The sequence below is a fragment of the Mauremys reevesii genome, linkage group 9 (assembly GCF_016161935.1).
Source record: "Mauremys reevesii isolate NIE-2019 linkage group 9, ASM1616193v1, whole genome shotgun sequence".
NCBI classification, from domain to species: domain Eukaryota; kingdom Metazoa; phylum Chordata; order Testudines; family Geoemydidae; genus Mauremys; species Mauremys reevesii.
The window spans coordinates 10,330,972-10,349,745 of NC_052631.1; the positions used below are offsets into that span (position 1 = coordinate 10,330,972).

Consider the following 18,774-nt stretch of genomic DNA (forward strand, 5'->3'; position numbering starts at 1 on the left):
ATTCTTATAATCTCACAGTGTCCTATTAGTCTTCCTGCACAGATCTCCTGATCTCTCAGGACATGGGCTTGATTCACCATTACCCTAATCTTCATGCAGTTATTTACACCAGTGCACAGCGCGTGTAATGTGCTACAAAATTAGAAAAATAAAGGTTTGCACAAGTTAAGATGACTTGCACCTTGCATAGAGAAGGATGATGAGGCTCTTCTTTAATTTGTAAAATCAATACACACCTGTTATATACAATGACTATGAACAACAGCATATGTTGCCCCCTGGTAATTTCAGTTGGATGCGGTCTTCTTCGTTTCCTGCCTTAAACTGTTGCGTAATATTGCTAAGCACTTATTGTTAAACACTGGAAGATCCAATTGCAAGAGCAGAGCCATAGTTTGTATAATCAGTTACTTGGGATGCATTTGGATAAAGATGCTATATAAATAAATGATGATAAACATAATTGCATGTCACATTGGGTTATCTTTGACGGCATAAGTAGCATTAATTTTTAAACAGATTTTTATTATCTAGACCACCTATATTTATTTTTCTTTCTTCATTTTCAAATAAGTGAAGTATATTGTCTATATCTGTGTGGTTTACATTATATAGTTTATATAATTTAAACAGGCAAGTATTGCTTGTTAAATAGTATAGTTTATTGAATATAGTAGATTTTGTTTGTTTACAGCTGCAAAAGTTGCAGAAAGAAAAGGCAAACTTAAAAAATCAGTTGACTGACTTTGAAGAGCGTATTGAGGCAATGACATCACATTTGAAAAACGTCAGACAGGAGTTCAACTTTACACAGGTAAATTGTTGTAACTAGTAGATCCTCCTTATCCAGTTTAGAATTCTGTCTGATATTTTTCTCTAGTTTGTACTTGTATCTGTCTGAATACATTTTACTACTGATGAGAGACCTCCCAGCCTTATCTTCCAGTACTTGCCTAGGAAACAAATGAAGGCATGTCTCAAAAATATTATTTTATGGTAATTAAAAATGAATAAATAATGATTGTGCATGGAATGAAGCCTGGAGGGACAGATTTTAGGATAGTTTGGCAATGGGGACTTACAGAGGCAATAGATAGATAAGTCTGACCCAGGAAAAAAATAAAACTGTTTCAATCTGGAAAAAAAAATTGTAAAAGGAAAATGTTTGTATTGATTAGAGGATGGTTAATTGCCAAATGCTAATGGGGACTTAATTCTTGGACTTGAAAAGTGAAACAAGATGATAAGGCGAGAGAGAACTCTGCTTTGCACTCTGAGAGTCATATGTCTAGGACATATGGGCCCGAATTTTCAGATAAATGCATGTCCTCATACATCTAATCTAGGGATCTCAGCTACTGTGACCACACGTGTTAAGAAATGAGGCTGTCTCTGAGTAGCTAGAACCCAAACCCTATAGGATTTTCTAGATCAGTATTAACAGCTTGAATTGCACTCGGACCAAAGTGGGATCCAGCGTAGACCTTGGTATGAGATACCATTAATGATATAAAAAAGTTGTTTTTCTAAAATGGTGTATAAATAAATGCGGTAACTTTCTATTGTTTAAAGCCTGGGACTGGGACTCAGGATACCAAAGGCCTGCCTCTGACCTCACTTAAACCACTATAAATTAGAAACAACTCCACTCAGATCAATGGAGTTACTGCTTTCACACCAGTCTGAGGGCCACAGCTGGCCCTGTCAGCTGAGTTGGGCTCGGGCTGCAGAGCTGTAAAATTGCAGTGTAGATGTTCCAGCCCGAAATCTGGGACCCTCCCCACTCACAGAATCCCAAAGCTCTTAACTCCAGCCTGAGCATCTATACTGCAGTTTTCCAGAGCTGCAGCCCAAGCTCTGCAAGCCCAGCTCAGCTGACATGGGCCAGACAGAGATATGTAATTGTAGTGTAAACTTACCTTGACAGTTCAAAATCAGATTTCTGGACTTTGTTCCCTGATCTGGCACCAATTTGCTGTGTGATCTGGAGAAAGACATTACTCTTTAGTGCCTCCATTTCCCCATCTGTGAAAATGAGTACTATTTAACCACTTTCTTAAAGCATTTGAAGATCATCTGTTGAAAGTCACCAAATGTAGACTATATTTTACGGGGACCTCCTGATAGGCTTTTAGCAGCTTCATAACTTTATTTTGATTATATCAGTTCTTTAGAGTTCCATATGATGAAAAATATGACTAACCTCATGGAGTCTCCACAGAGATTTCACTTTATCATCCACTGTGAAGGTTATTTCTCATTCAGGAGGCAAAAATTAATTTTCTATTTCCCTACTGCTGGAGAATCCCCTGGAGTTGCAGAGAGCCTGATTTGTTGGGTTTAGTGTGCAGGTGCAAGGTGGTGTTGGTGGCTTGTGATATACTAGACTAGATGAGCTGGTGATCCCTTCAGGCCTTAAACTCTACGACTAGTTATGTGGCTAAGAGTTAAGGCTCAAATTTTCAAATGATTAGTGGTTTAGGGTGCCTCTGTTTTGGATACCCAACTTCACACACTTTAAAGGGGCCCAATTTTCACAGGCAGGTGCTCAGAACTTTCTGAAAATGAACCCCTTTAAGGAGTCTCAGGCTAGATCCCCCCAAATCACTAAATCACAGCCTATGATTTCAAATGGATGTCTGATTAGAAACTCAGATAATGAATATACTGATACAACCTATGTGAAAGGGCACTGAGAGGCTGATAGACGGCTTCCCTGCAGCTGAACAACCTCTTAGTTTTAATGTGCTAGATGCAAGTTTTAATTAGCAATCGAGATGAAGAACACCATGTGCTCCTTCTTCTGTAAGAGAAGGACTTCCAGTAGGTAAAAGATTGGGTATTGTATAGGGGAAAATATATTAAAGCAATTTTGCCAGACAAAAAGAGGCACCCAGCTGGCATGTGGCAATATCTATGTCAGCTAATCCATCTCAGCTCAAAACAATAGAATACTCTTTGCTGCTTTGCCTCCTGATTCAGACAGAAAGCTACATGATGATAGAGAGACTAGTTTGAATATGATTATCTGTACTGTTGTTTGGCTCTGAACTATAGAACAGTGAAATAGATTCTGAATCTTGCATGAAATACTTTTGAATCACTTCGCTAGATAGGGAAGGCTAATCTGAGAACATTTGATACAGGTCATTGATTTTTTTATTTTAATTCCATATCTAAAAGTCCAAACACCAGTATGTGGAGTTGCTCTGAATTTACACCAGTGCAAATCAGACTCTGAATTTCAAAAGCCTCCATAGGCATTTTTATTTTAGTTCTGTAAAATCCCTAGATGTAAATTTCATCATGTTATATCAGTGTTACCTTTAGTAGAGTTCTGATTTTGGTGAAATAATTAAAATAATATTGGGTGTTATATGCCTCTTAACGATTCCATGCAAAATAATGAACTATATTATTCTATAGTCTCTTTACAGAGCCAGAGAGAATGAAATTGAAACCGAAGAGCACTTTAAAGCCCTTGCTGAGAGAGAGCTTGGACGACTCAAAAAAGAGATTCAACGGCTGGAAACTGAGATGGTTTCCTTAAGAGAAAAGAAAAATAGTCAAGAAGTAAGGTTCAGGAATATTGTAATATGTAATCTATTCTGTTTATCGCCATTCTTCTTGCAATGAGAAGTGTTTTTGCCTTAGACAAATGAAGTCATAAGACAACAATTTTAACAGTAGTACTTGTTGATGGAGCACTAATGCCTGTGACATCCCACAAATATTTATGACCCAGTCCTTCAGCCCTTGCTCAGGAACATGTTAAGAGTTTTGTCTTAGTAAGAACTGGAGGACCAGTCGCTTACTATGTCTTTTCTTTTTTTCAAGCCATTAGGCTAACTTTTATTCCTTCAGGTTGGCTTTCTTCCTTTTTGTTGACTCTCTATGGTGCTCAAAATGGCCAGATCCTCCTCCTGGCTCTACCAGGCCAGGTTCTGCCATTCCCTGTCATGTTGGGAAGTCCCATCTCAGTCAATTGGCATCACTCATGGAGTAAGAGTATCCAAATTTGGTTCTGGGTTGGGGGTAAAACTGCGTTAAATGATGAGTTGGATTAGTTTCTCACCAAGCATGTATTAACTCCAGATAACAGAATGGGCATCTTGTGCCAAAGGTTCACTCACCTCAGTTTAAGACAATTTTGCTTTTTTAGGTCTGTGGAAACTTAATTGCCTTGGTTCTTTTTAATACCAGGACCATATACTGGCATTATTCAAATTGAAGACATTTGCCATAGAAAAAGATTCATCCACTCAACAGTCTGGTCTTTAGACACTACTAAATTCCTAAGACTAGGATAAATGTCGGTATTCACTTGCATTATCTGTTTTGATTTTGTGCTTCGAAAGATAATACATAACTTTTAAAATTTAATTTCTCTCAAACTTTTCTAGAATAATATATTCAAAGCCACTCAGAAGCTGGAAGCCTTAAGATGCCAGATGAACTGGGATCAGCAAGCTCTGGAGGCCTGGTTAGAGGAATCAGCTCATAAAGACAATGATGCAGTCACAATCCAGAAGTATGCTCAACAGGATGATGGGAAATTAAGAGTATGTAGATATACCATTTTTAAAAAAAAATTCATTGTAATATGTATATTTTCAACAGGAAAATAAGGCCGTTTTTAGCATCTAAGGATTTTGTCATGTCATCAAATTAGGTAGACTGAGACAGAGAGAGAGAGGCAAGACATTTTGTTCAACAGCACTTTTAATCTGTGATTGTTTTCCATTTAGCACACCAATAAAATTTCATTTAAATTCTTTTTTAAAGGTTATGTAGGTGACTTTTTTATAAAGGGCTAACATGCACAATTTAATACTTATTAGAATTTGTTTGTTCTGCTGGATAAGGCTGAAGTTTAGCCTGAAATACATAAATATTTAATTATGGCCAGTAGTCACTGTGGATAAAATTTTAAACAGAACTTCATGTTGAATTCAATAGGGAGTTCATCCTAAAAATCTATGACATATGACCCTCTGAAAATATGAGTGCAAGTAATTTACATGTTCCTGTTTAAACCAGAACTGAACTGCTTAATATCAGTGAGGATAAAGTAAGGCTATTTGAATAAAATTGACTAGAGAAATGAAAGACCGATATTAAATCTAAAGTATACTCATCAAGCAACTAGTTCAAAATTCATAGATGGTTCTCAGATAGCTTATCACTTAGGAAAAAAGTAAGTGTTCTTTGCACTCTGTTCAAATTAAAGCTAATTTTACTACCATTTGAATTGAATGAACAGACAACTCAGATACCATAGCTTACCCAAATAGTCCCATTGATGTTAAAGGACTATTTCTATGAGTAAGGGCTGCTTGCATGAGCAAAGGTTTACAAGATTGGTCCCTTAGCTTTTTGTGCATTTCAAACACATGACATAGATGATGTCTCATTAACTCCCAACTTAACTGTAGCAGAGCTTTGTATTTATTTATAATTAATTAACTATGTTAGTCTTTAAATCATTTCATTTCAGGTGCTGACCCAACAGGTAGAAAAGATGACTATGGAAGCTAATCAGAAACGCAAAATTCTTGACAATGAACTTACAGAAACCATAAGTGCTCAGGTTTGTGTATGAAGCAGATGAAGATTATTTTCCATATTTGAAGTACTTCTTAAAATTAGAAACCATTGCTAATTGGGCTTCACTTCTTTACAGATAGAGCTGGATAAGGCAGCTGAAGATTTTCGCAGGGTTCACCACGAAAGGCAAGAGCTCATCAGACAGTGGGAAAGTACAATAGAGCAGATGCAGAAAAGAGATCAAGAAATAGATCACTGTGCTTTGGTAAACCATGTATTCAGAGTTTGCTTTATATAAATAGTGGGCCTAACCTTGCACCAATAATGAGAACTGTGCTATTGTCTCAAGTAGAAGAACATTAAAAACATAATGGGCCTTATCATATTCCTTTTTGCATTGCTCCGCTTTCCATTTCACTCAGCTGTTTCAAACTTAAGATATATTACAGAAGATTACCTATGCAGTTGCACTGCATTGCATCGCATCATTTTGATAAATATTCTTAGTTTTAAAGGGGTGTCTGTTAAGTTAAGTAAAGTCCCTCTCAACTTAAGTGATACTCTTCTGCACTACCATACAGGAATCTCAGGTTTAATTTTCAGTTCCAGTCTCACGTTCTCTCTTTCATCAAGAGCTGGAGCACCTTGCAACTTCTGATAATGATCCCTCTGTCTTGTCTTAACAGCACTAAGAGCAGGTAGACTTCTACCCGTTCCTCTTAGAAAAGGATAGTGGTCTGCAAAGGGTGGCGGGGGGGTTGCAGGTCTGGGACATGATTCAAAGGGAAAATAGGTGAATTAATTTTTAGATTTCTGACAGATAAGATTTCTGCCCTCATGTGCATAAATGGCCCCTATAAAGGTCAGTTGGAGTTAGTGCTTATCTAAGGTCAGAATTTAGCCCTAAGTACTTGCTACAAACATGAATCAACAGTACCATTTTTTACAAAGCCTTTCAAAGTGTTGTTTTGATTACATTTTACAAGTTAATCCTCGCTTCTATTTGTCACCTTTCTCGGTATCTTAGAGCCTCAAGGTTTATGTTTCTGTGCTAGAAAAAAAAGTTATAATGGAAGGGGGTTAAGTAATGCACATTCTGCTTTGTTTTATATGTACATAATTTGAAATGTGTGCAGAAATAAACATGTGTAGCAAAGTGGAATTTTTATAAAGTTTCAGAAGCCTCCTATGATAGTTTCAGATTTTGGAAAAAGTGTCATATGTCTGAAAGAAGACTCTCTACTAAATCTTAGCTTTTGCTAGTATGAAATAGCCCTGAAAAACAGGGGAATTTCAGCTTTGCGTGTTGTTCACATTTGGGTTAGGGAGCTCAGTGGGAAAAAGTGTTCTGAATTTATTCTTATTATATTAACAGTAAACAATATAATAAAGAGAGAGAAAAATCAGAAGGAATCATTTAGAATGTGAGTTAATGAAGACACTTAGCTGGAATAACTTGAGCTCTTTAGTACTGTAGGCCACATAATTGCTAGTGGCCAGATTCTGCTACCTTTTCTCACATACTCTGCAATTAGTCCTGTTGATTTATTTTTTGTGATTAAAATAAGCAGTTACAATCCTTAATATAGGGACCGAATCAGCTAAGAGAGATGGTGCCATTTTTTCGCCATCACTTTTCAAAGAACAGGAAATTAATTGTGTACTCTATTGTTTCACCAATATCTAAGTTCTTGCTAAGCCTTTTTACTTATTCTTTAAGAATAACAAAATCCACCATTTCCTAAAATCTGCAGTGCTAAAACCCTCACACACACCTTGGTCATCATTTGCATGACTATTAATTATTACTATTATTGTAACCTCCTCTGTGCCCTCTCCCCTGTTCCGGTCTTTTCAAATGCTGTTTATGCCTGTGGCCTCTTCCTTTCCTGTCACTCTGAGCATGTCACTGTCCTATGTAAGTTTATAAGTACAGTGCCATATTGGTGATTTTTAATACTGAGAGAGATAACTGGAATAGAAGTTGCCTATCCAAAATATTTGCTGTATTTTATGTTGCTATATATGAGTTCAGTAAGTCACATATCAAAGGTAATTATTTCATGGTGGTGCAATACCTAGGTTGCCACATACTATTGCATTAAAGTATATTTTGATTTGTTTCTTTTTACTATTAATCATTTTTAAGGTAAAGCAATAGCCAAAAACAAAGAGTAACAGTCTTACAGCAATGCTTGTTGCATTATTTAAAACACTTCAAATGTTTGTTTATTCTGCTAGTTATTAGCCCAGGTAAGACAGGAGATCCGAAAGAAAGAAGATGTGATTAAAGAGAAGATTCGCTTTTTGGCAAACGAGACCGGGAACAACGTGGAGTATGAAAAGAGAATTTCCGTTGCTGACCGGCAAGCTGCCAAACTCAGATTAGATTACCAGAACCAAGATGCTTATAGAGTTCAACTCCAGGATGAGGTAATAGCGACTAAATGCTTCAGGCAAAAGTAAAAAATAAAAAAACCCTAACTTTTAATTAATGAAATGAATGTGACAACAAAAATGCAGAAATATATGGTGAACTCTCTTTCATTTTCTGGTACAACCTTTATGTTGTAACAAAATGTCTGCAATTGCCAATGCAGCACTGGGCATTGGCGTTTGAATCCTGAGCTTGGTCTTTGGCTGGTAATGCTGCAGAGGAGGAAGCATTTAGCCACTGAGAAAAGGAGTGTTTTGTATTACTGTGTTGCCTTCCAATGGCAGGCTGAATTGTTTCCCTTAAAGAGTATCCAGCCTCTGACAGTGACTACTAGATGCTTCAGAGGAAGTTATAATAAGAACATAAGAATGGCCAAACTGGGTCAGACCAAAGGTCCATCCAGCCCAATATCCTGTCTACCGACAGTGACCAATGACAGGTGTCCCAGAAGGAGTGAACCTAACAGGTAATGATCAAGTGCTCTCTCTCCTGCCACCCAGCTCCACCTTCTGACAAACAGAGGCTAGGGACACCATTCCTTACCCATCCTGGCTAACAGCCATTAATTGACTTAACCTCCATGAATTTATCTAGTTCTCTTTTAAACCCTGTTATAGTCCTAGCCTTCACAACCTCCTCAGGCAAGGAGTTCCACAGGTTGATTGTGCACTGTGTGAAGAACTTCCTTTTATTTGTTTTAAACCTGCTGCCCATTAATTTCATTTGGTGGCCCCTAGTTCTTATATTATGGGAACAAGCAAATAACTTTTCCTTATTCATTTTCTCCACACCACTCATGATTTTATATACCTCTATCATATCCCCCCTTAGTCTCCTCTTTTCCAAGCTGAAAAGTCCTAGCCTCTTTAATCTCTCCTCATATGGGACCCGTTCCAAACCCCTAATCATTTTAGTTGCCCTTCTCTGAACCTTTTCTAATGCCAGTATATCTTTTTTGAGATGAGGAGACCACATCTGTATGCAGTATTCAAGATGTGAGCATACCGTGGATTTACATAAGGGCAATAAGATATTCTCCATCTTATTCTCTATCCCTTTTTTTAATGATTCCTAACATCCTGTTTGCTTTTTTGACTGCTGCTGCACACTGTGTGGACGTCTTCAGAGAACTATCCATGATGACTCCAAGATCTCTTTCCTGATTAGTTGTAGCTAAATTAGCCCCCATCATATTGTATGTATAGTTAGGGTTATTTTTCCCAATGTGCATTACTTTACATTTATCCACATTAAATTTAATTTGCCATTTTGTTGCCCAATCACTTAGTTTTTCCCCATCTTTACCACACATATTATGCATCTAATTTTGTAGTACTGTAACATGATGGGGAAAAAAAATTCTTCACTTCTCCAGATGATCACCATCTTATGCTCTGAAGAATGAGGGCTGACAGCCCTTGTAATTTTGTCCTAATTAAAATAACTGTAGAGACTATTCATTTTCATAAAGCTACCCAATAAAAAGGCAATATAAAGGGGTACTGGGTTGGTTGGTACATCTGTAAAAATGGGAACAATACCTGCATCCCTCCTTCTAAGGTGTATTTTGAGGATTAAATAGCTAACATTTGTAAAGACGTTGGAATGTATAAAATGCTAAGTATTACTCCCTTGTTGAACTATTTACTTCAATTATATCTTGCTGAAAAAAGTTCCACAGATTAATTGTGTGGCATAAAAATATTTCCCTTTATACATCTTAAAACTTGTTTAATTTTTATGAAGTGTCTGTGTGTCCTTGTACCTCACAATCCTCCCTCAGCTTAACCAAAATAATGTTGTGCAATCAGCAAAGTTTGGGCCAGCACTGTCGTTGGATTCACACCATTGCCAGTGCCCATATGGAGCCTCATTGAAGTCATTGGGACTCCCCATAAGCACAAGGGTTTGCTCATACAGATGCAGTTTCAGGATCTGGTCCCATTCTTTCTTCTTGATAATTAATTAATTAAAAATGTATAGGGTCAGATTCTCACCTGGTGTACATCAGTCTGATTTTGCCAATTTACACAAATTGGGAATCTGGACCATTTTTTTCTTCATTTAGAGAAAACATTTTAAAACTATCTAGAATACTCTTTGCATTGTAGAAATACAGGTTTGTTAGCAACACTAGCAAATCTTTTGACATTTTTTATGGGGCACCGGCGGCAGATTGTTAATATTTATATACTTACAAGAGAAAGTATTATCCAGTTTCTGGTGTTGGTAATGCTTAATAGTAAGTGAGATTTCTGAAAATTAATTGTTTATAAATGTACTAAAATGTTCCACACTACAAAATAGAGTAAATGATCCCTTTTGCTTATTTATTTAATTATTAGCTGGATACTTTAAAAGCCACTGTGGACAGAACTGCTTCTGATTTAGAATCTCTGAGAACAGAAATGGCCAATCTGAAGAAAGAAATCCAGGAAAAACATGTCAGGTAAGAAAGATAAACTTTTAGAAAAAGTTTATAACATTCTGTAACAATCAGATCTTTGATCAAGTTATTCATACCTTAAATATGGAACCTTAAATAATGTTGGATACTTAAGTAGTCAGCTAACAGGATATTTTGTGACACAGCTAGACTGTCCTAGTTACTCTTTGGACAATATAGCCTTGAAATACTCCCTGTGAGTCTCATCTCAGTGGAAGGGGGAAAAAAATCTGTGTGGGCCCTGGCTGTCATCTTATTTTTTATTTAATTTATGAAATTGTGATAACAGACAGTGTCCATAACAGTTGTCTGAGATGGACCTAAGGACTCTACACAGTTACATGCCTTTAGATGAATATAATGAATTGCTTTATTAGATTTACTTCTCAATCAACTGCTCTAAACAGTTTTAGCAGTGTTTTGTGTGTACCCTTCATTTTAACCCATTGTGCCTTGTAACTTTGTGCAGGCTAAGCCATGTTAAAGACCAGAATGTGAATCTTTCAAATAAACTAAAGTTTGTGACTGAGAAGACATTGAGTTTAGAAGAAAAAGCTTTCAGGATGGAAGAAATACTAAAAGAAGAGGAGAAAATTGTTAAAGTAAAACCTTTTTGACAATATCTGCCACTGAGGATTAATGTAGACTTTACAGGTTGTATTTGCGACAAGCTTTTACATATGGATTAAAATGGAATTTATTTATTAATTAATATGGCCTGCATCCATTCCCCCTCAAACATTCAAGTGCACAGGATTCAGTTGGATCAGTACTTGGATAGGAGATCCCTAGGGAAAGCCTTGATGTTGTGCGTAGTGGTATGTGGATTTGGTAGGTGGCATTCTTCCCTCTGAATTGGTACTGAATCAAGGCATGGTATTGAGGAGGCACTGTCAAGTGGAACTGCCATCTTTCAGATGAGATGTAACCTAGATCTTGACCACTTGTGGTTATTAAACAGCCGATAGAATTTCTAGACAAAGGTCATTTAATCCCAGATTTGTGGCTAAATTTTAAAGAGCTATAAGTAGAAATGAGCAGAGAATATTAATTCCATTTCACAGAGGATTTTAAGATTTTGAAATCTGATTTTGTTCCAAGTCAGAATGAAAACCAAAAAATTCACATTTTTACACAAAATGGAATTACCATTCTCTAGCCACATCTACTGGGAGCGAGGGACTCTGGAAGCTTGGGCTGCTGAGGAAGTGTGAGCCTGGATACTCTGGGAGTCTAGGGTTTTCAGGTCCTTGGATCCCCATCAGCCTGGCAGATGAGCTTTCCTATACTTTATTTAAAAAATAAATAAATAAAACACCAAACTCCCTGTTTCCCAATTTGTTAATAATTGTTTATAAATATGTTTAGCCTCTGACAGATCTGATATGAACCTTTGACATTTTGCTTGATGATAGGGTATTGGATGCTCTAAAGTTGTAAGATGACCTCATTACATAAGTGTCAGAACAGGTGTTCTCAAACAAGTGACAACAAAAACTACAGTCATGCACACCATCACATACCGTATTTTGTTTTTGCCACGTATTTTTCCCAAACCCTGTCTTATTTTTCAAGCAATAGCTATGTGAAATGCTGCTCTCATGGTAGGATTTGGGACTTATTTCATAAAATCCGCTGTTGTGTTATAAAGTTAATATGTACATTAAATTGCACTTTGAATATTAATACACAGTTTAGAGAAAATGAGCCTTAGCTATATACATAGATTTTAAAAAATAGGGTTTGCTATTAAAAAAAGATATTAAATCCTGCAGAAAATCTGAAAACTAGCTGGAATTATATAACATTTCTGTAAATTGAAAACTGCATTTGCTGCCTCGTAAATCTGTTACTAGGGTGGCTAAGCCATTAGCAGGGTTTCTTTACTTTCATACGTGGCGGATAACCCAAGCCGACACTGAGCTTGGCAGCTCTACAGCCTCGGGGTAATATTTTAAATAAGATGAACTGTTCTTGAACAATGTCTGTAATGTATTAGTCAGAAGCATGCTTTCCATCAACATTAGGCATGCATGTCTATTTGCCACATCTATTAATTTACTGTGAAAAGATATTTACTGAGAACAATACAGACAAAATCCCATTCGTTGCTTGTGCTTCAGTTTCCTGATGTCTCCTGGACTCTGCAGCAAGGGGACTGATTCTTATCTAATGCCCATATCTATTTTGGGGGACCTCTTTTTAAAAGGAAAAAATGTTTTTAAATACATTAAAAATACAAAAACTGCTTAAGACCTTAATGACTAAGTCCCAAATTCTGATCCTATTTGAGTTGACAGTTTTGCCATTGTTTTCATTAGTTCAAAAAATTGGCCCTAACTGGACACAGAGGTGGTCATAGAAATTAAAAATAAATACGTATTAAAAACATTTACAAAAATAATTTCCTCTCTTAGGGTCTGATCCAAAAGCCATTTCCCATTGACTTTAGTAGGTTTTGGATCAAGTCCATACTTGCCCCCAAGTTCCTGAGTTCAGGCTTCCATAATTCTCCTTCAACACTCATTCCAAAAATAAAACTTTCCCTTTCAACCCACCTGCCTTCAAGTCATCTCTCAATGTTATTAACAACGGTGGGAGAAAAGCAAAATGTGTTGAATTCCGGTCTTAGCAAGTAGAAATCCTTTGTTTTGTTTTTTTTAACAGTTAAGCATATTATTTTGTTACTGATTGAAAATCTTAAGAATTTTTGTACATATATTTCTAATACATTTCAGGCCATATTAATGTTTTTGACCTGTCATAATTACAGTTCAAGATTCTATCTCACTACAGTTGATGACATCTCTAACACCTGAAACAGAGCAAGGAGCTGAATTGCCTACATTGCTTCAGGTGCTAATGGTATCAACTGTAGCATAGAAACCTCATCTTAGGTCCTGGCAGGTAGGAAAAGAATGAAGTGATTTAAAAATGTATGAATATATTTTAAAACAAAACTATATTATATACACATTCTGCTATAAATTTTGATTGTTAAACAATCATGAAAAAACATATTGTAAGTCATTTGTAAGAAATCAGTACAAAAAAGCAACCCTATTTTACAGGTGTATATTGGAAGGCAATGAGGGGTAAGACTGGAAAGAGGCGAGAATTTATAGTTTGCTGAAATGGAGAAGAGACTAAAAGGGACAAAAGTCTCTCAGAAGTGCACTCTAGTACTTTTGAAAGGACAAAACTTTAAGGACACATTTTTATCCTCCAAAGTCAAAGACTTTTTAAACCAGCAAACAGTTTCTGAAACTTCTGATACTAAAATTTCATGTTTCCAATACCTCATATGTAGATTTCAGAGTAGCAGCCGTGTTAGTCTGTATCCACAAAAAGAACAGGAGTACTTGGTAAATTTGTTAGTCTCTAAGGTGTCACAAGTACTCCTGTTCTCATATGTAGAATATTTTATATGTATCATTTTTTTCTATGAATGATAAAGACAAATGTGTGTTTCTGCAAGGCATTACTCAAAACTGATTTTTTGAGTGTTTAATGAGTAATTTGTCATCAGGAAAAAGAAACACAAATGAACCAGTTGAAAGAACTCCACTTCAAGAAAACTCAGGAGTTACAGATACAGAGGGAGAAGGAGAAATCTATTATTGCAGAAATCGAGGGAACTCGAGCATCACTTAAAAACCTTAACAGTCGTTTACGCACACTTGATGCAGACACCTTAAAGCAACAGGAAATCATGTATAATCAGGTAAAAGTATTAACAAGCCCTCAATTTCCTTTGTGATCATTCTTTGGGGCTAAGATATGAATAGCTTGTTTGGGTTTTTTCTCTCTTTAACTGCTTAGAAAATGCAGTTTCTGAAATGATCAGTGCTTGTGATGAGTTCTGCAGTTCCATCTCCCCAGGTGTGTGAATGAAATTGAGTGTGTGTACATGAATTATTTTTTGTATCTTCCGTTTTCCACTTTAATTTCCCAAATCAATTCTTCACTTTGACTCCTCTGAACTACTGATGCTTCGGGGTAAATTTTTGAAGTGATACAAGAGAGGTACATGCCCAAATCCTGTTATTTGCTAATGGGATTTATGTGCATATCTCCTATGCACTACTTTGAAAATTTGCCCCTTTATATCAATTTCCACTGGTAAGGCAAGATTGCAACACTGCTGTAAGCCTCCCTATAGCTGACTCCCTATCTGTGCAGTGTGTGCTTTGTTACACTTTTAGGAGATTAATTATGATCCATCATCACACACCAGTCATTTGAGTATTTTGTTAATGTTTCACATTAAAATGAGAAGGCTATAGGCCATATATTATTGTAAAATAACAATAGCTTAATTAGGCAACTGTCCTAAAGCCAAAATTTAGTTCCAACGTTTATATGCAATGATTTAGCATTATAGAAAGAGCAATAATTATTTATCTCAGTCTCTCAATTTATTTTTTAAATATAATTTTAACAGGATTTTTATATTCAGCAAGTGGAACGACGACTGTCACGGTTACAAGGGGATATTAATACAGATGAAAGGCAAGTTCTGGAAGCAAAAGTTGCTGAACTTACAAAGACCTTAGAAGAAAAGAAAGATGCATATAATCTTTTACATGCCCAGCACAAGAAACTTCAGGTAACTTACTTACAATATCATCTTTGCTGATATAAATTTTAGAAATCCTAACAAATTAGTTTAGGGAGATTTCTTCTTTATTCATTAATCTGGTACTAGGATGTGTGAACTTCATGTAAGTTACACATATGACCTCACATCACACTCCTCTGATGTACCTTGTGGGAAATGCATAGCTACTGGACGACTGAAGTTTCTTGCCATATTCTGGGCTAGATGGACCTTTTGGTCTGACCCAGCATGGCCGTTCTTATGGCATGAAGGAGGATTTGGGTTGTGTTGAGCACAAACTTAACTTGCTTTAAATCTACTTTATTTTTAAGTAATCAACGCTAAAAATGAAACTTTTCAAATTTTTCTTCACAATAAGGCATCAGTAAGAGACTATTATTCTATGATAATATTGAGTTCCATTGACACTAGCACTTATGTATTACAGTATAATTGCATTGTTTCTGTCCAATTAGGATTAAAGTTTTTAATTGTTTAAAGGGAAAAATGTTCAAGTTCACAGGCCCAAAGGTTGACCCAGTTCTTGTACAAGCAACTTTTTTCTGTTTTTTAAAATGTTCATCTAGGACAGTGGCTCCCAAACCTGTTCCGCCACTTGTGCAGGGAAAGCCCCTGGCGGGCCAGGCCGGTTTGTTTACCTGCCACATCCCTGCCGCTTCCAGCAGCTCCCATTAGCCTGGAGCAGCGAACCGTGGCCACTGGGAGCCACGATTGGCTGAACCTGTGGATGCGGCAGGTAAACAAACCGGCCCGGCCCGCCAGGGGCTTTCCCTGCACAAGCGGCAGAAGAAGTTTGGGAACCACTGCTCTAGGAGATCTTATATATTACAAGTCACCCAATATGCATATGCAAGTTACTTTACTTGCAAGCACAGTTACAGTGAAATGTATAAATGCACCTAACTTGTTTCTACATCAGCCCATCATGAGTTTGCCCATCATGAGTTTGACGCACCAATATTTTTGGATTTTGTGTAAATATGTATAGCTTCTCCTCTCACCCCCAGGTTACCCCCCAAATTTTGGCCTTTATTTTGTTTCTTTTTAAACAATTTTCAAACTATGAAGACTTGCTCCTCTAAGTAAGAAAAGTCTAATTTTAAATGAAGCATTGGAGCATATCATGAGTAGTTTATCAACGAGAAGCTTAAGAGAGAACTTGATCGTGGTCTATAATTACCTATATACGGAGAAGATATTTGATGCTAGGGGGCTCTTTAGTCTAGTAGACAAAGACACAGTAATATCTAATGGCTGGAAGTTGAAGTCATCAAAGTTCAAACTGGAAATAAGATGCACGTTTTGAACAACTAGTGTAATTAAACATTGAAATCTTTATCCAAGGGATGTGATAAATTCTCCATCACTTGGGAGTCTTACCCAAAATTGGATGTCTTTATAAAAGAAATGCTCTATGTAGTTCAACCATAAATTGCTGGGGTAGATGCAGTGAAATTCTATGGCCTGTGTTATGTAGGAGGAAAGACTAGATGATCATAATGGTCCCTCCTGACCTTAAAATCTATGACTGCATGAATATGAAGGTTGTGTATTGGTGTCATAAAAGGGTTGCTTGCACCCCGCCTAAAATATTTCAGTAGCACCATGGAAAAGAACCCATTGTGCTAGGCACTGTACAGACCGTACAAAAATATAACAGAGAGCGTCCCTGTCTGAAAGAGTTTATAATCTGTAATTTTAAATTAATTGCTAATATTTGGTGTAATCTGTTTCCAGTGTAATGAACTGAAAGCTCTTTATTTTCTAACAGAGTGATGTCCATTTTATCAAGAGAGCAATGGATAAGACAGGAGAAGAAATGACTGGTCTGATGATCAGAATAGATGAACTAAACCTTTTCAATGACAAATCAGATAAAGAGTTAAAAAAAACCAAAGCTCTTAAGCAGGTATGATGGTAGTTTGTGGCTTTTTACTAATGGAAAGTATGAGGTTTTTAATTTTGTTTTGTTTTTTAAGAATAAACCACCTAAACACTCTTAATTAATAGCAGCAAAGAGTCTTGTGGCACCTTATAGACTAACAGACATTTTGGATGCTCATGCTCCAAAACGTCTGTTAGTCTATAAGGTGCCACAAGACTCTTTGTTGCTTTTACAGATCCAGACTAACACAGCTACCCCTCTGATTCTTAATTAATAGTTCGGGGGTTCTTTTCTACTTTCTTTTGTGCAGGGTCATCTCCTCCCAGAGGGAAACCCTCTGGAGTTTCTTGGTCTTTCAGCCTCCCTGTAAGACCCAGATCTTTAAATGAAGGACAGTTTCATGGCTATTGTCCCATTAGCTGATAGTGTCTGGGGAGGGTGTAGAGGAACTGTAGCCTCTTTTCACCTCAAGTCGTAGGGCTCCATTGACAGTTCAGTTACCATTGATTAAGTCCCTTGCATTTATGAAGCAATATCCATTTGGAGAGTGCTTTGCTGCCAGAGGCATATTACTGATGTTTCTTTAAGAAATCATTAATCTGAAAGTAGCATTAATTACAGATAGCATATCCATGGAATTGGCAAGGGATAATGTTGTGAAGAGCAGATGAACCCCAATTGTTCCTTCTATCCAGTCTCCAAAGCCTGGTGGAGCCACAGCTCCAAGGTAACCCTACAGAGGGACTTACATGGCGAGGGAAAAGGAGGAGCTAATACTCTTTGGCTAGCATGCCCCAAACCCACATGTTCACCCTCCAACTTTGAGACTGATGGGATGTTCTGGCTCACTAATTTAAATATCATATAACAACAAGTAGGATGCACCAAGTACACATCATAATTGGTTTCCCTTCCACTTTCATCCTTTTTGCAAAAATTTTTTGTTTTTCTTACGTTCTAAAGTCTGAAACTAAGACTTTTTTTGTGTTTGCTTTTTCTTCCTCCCAGCAAGGCTCATCAGCACAGCCTTGGGAGTATGAGTTTGGTAATGTAGGCTCTCCACAGCTATCCATTTTGATTTCTTAATTAGAACCGATTTTTGTAAAAGTCCTATTCTTCCTTTTGCTTGAGACACAAGGGAGAGATGCAAAAGCCCCTGAAGCACTTGAAAAGGTGCAGCGGGAGCTTTGCAACAAGCACTTCCCTATCCTTTTCCCTGTCCCCAAGAGAACTCTGGGTGGTGAAGGCTCTGCTGAGACTACAGCATAAGACAATAACCTAAGGCTCAGTTCTGGTTATTGTGATACAGAAATACTGCTTAAAGAGTACTTTACAGAAAACTGGAATTTCTAAAAATGTGTCAGTTTAAAAATAAATCAAGTTGAAAAGCATACCTACCTTTTAATTTTGTATTATTTCTCTTTTTTGGCATTTGATAGGATTTGATGATTGAAGATAACCTCTTAAAATTGGAATTGAAACGTCTTCGAGATACATTGTACAACAAGGCAGAGCAAGTTCTCTCACTGGAAAAACGAAAGCTACAGTTAAATACAGCTATGGAAGAAAGAACTGAAGAAATTAAGGTTCACAAGGCAATGATTGAATCACAGATAAGATTTGTGGAGCAGGAACGGCAAAGTGTAAGGTAGTTACCGTGTATTTTCAAAACATTACCTTTCATGTTCTTAACAGTAAATGGAAAATAGAAACACAATACATTAAGATGTTTTCCAAAATATCTGGGTGAACTGTGGTCAGTTTACAAATTTCCTCTCTTAAACGTTTCAAAAATCAGCTAGTAGGTTCCCTGTCTTTGAGTACAGCATTAATAAATT

The 18,774-nt window shown here is 36.8% G+C and overlaps 1 protein-coding gene and 1 long non-coding RNA gene across 2 annotated transcripts in view; one reads left to right on the forward strand and one right to left on the reverse strand.

Annotated features, from left to right (window-relative positions):
* Positions 1–18,774, forward strand: part of CCDC39 (coiled-coil domain containing 39) — a 31,900-nt gene that overhangs the window by 1,216 nt on the left and 11,910 nt on the right. Inside the window, exons 2-13 of the mRNA XM_039488421.1 lie at positions 695–814; positions 3,427–3,573; positions 4,404–4,562; positions 5,498–5,590; positions 5,684–5,812; positions 7,789–7,980; positions 10,330–10,433; positions 10,900–11,032; positions 13,960–14,154; positions 14,875–15,039; positions 16,823–16,960; positions 18,376–18,584. Coding sequence (XP_039344355.1) covers positions 695–814; positions 3,427–3,573; positions 4,404–4,562; positions 5,498–5,590; positions 5,684–5,812; positions 7,789–7,980; positions 10,330–10,433; positions 10,900–11,032; positions 13,960–14,154; positions 14,875–15,039; positions 16,823–16,960; positions 18,376–18,584 — 1,784 coding nt within the window. The remainder of the gene's footprint in view (positions 1–694; positions 815–3,426; positions 3,574–4,403; positions 4,563–5,497; positions 5,591–5,683; positions 5,813–7,788; positions 7,981–10,329; positions 10,434–10,899; positions 11,033–13,959; positions 14,155–14,874; positions 15,040–16,822; positions 16,961–18,375; positions 18,585–18,774) is intronic.
* Positions 591–18,427, reverse strand: LOC120371942. The gene is made up of 3 exons (XR_005584663.1): positions 18,335–18,427; positions 1,920–1,984; positions 591–953 (listed from the first exon to the last, which is right to left on the reverse strand). It is a non-coding gene; the product is annotated as an uncharacterized LOC120371942 (long non-coding RNA).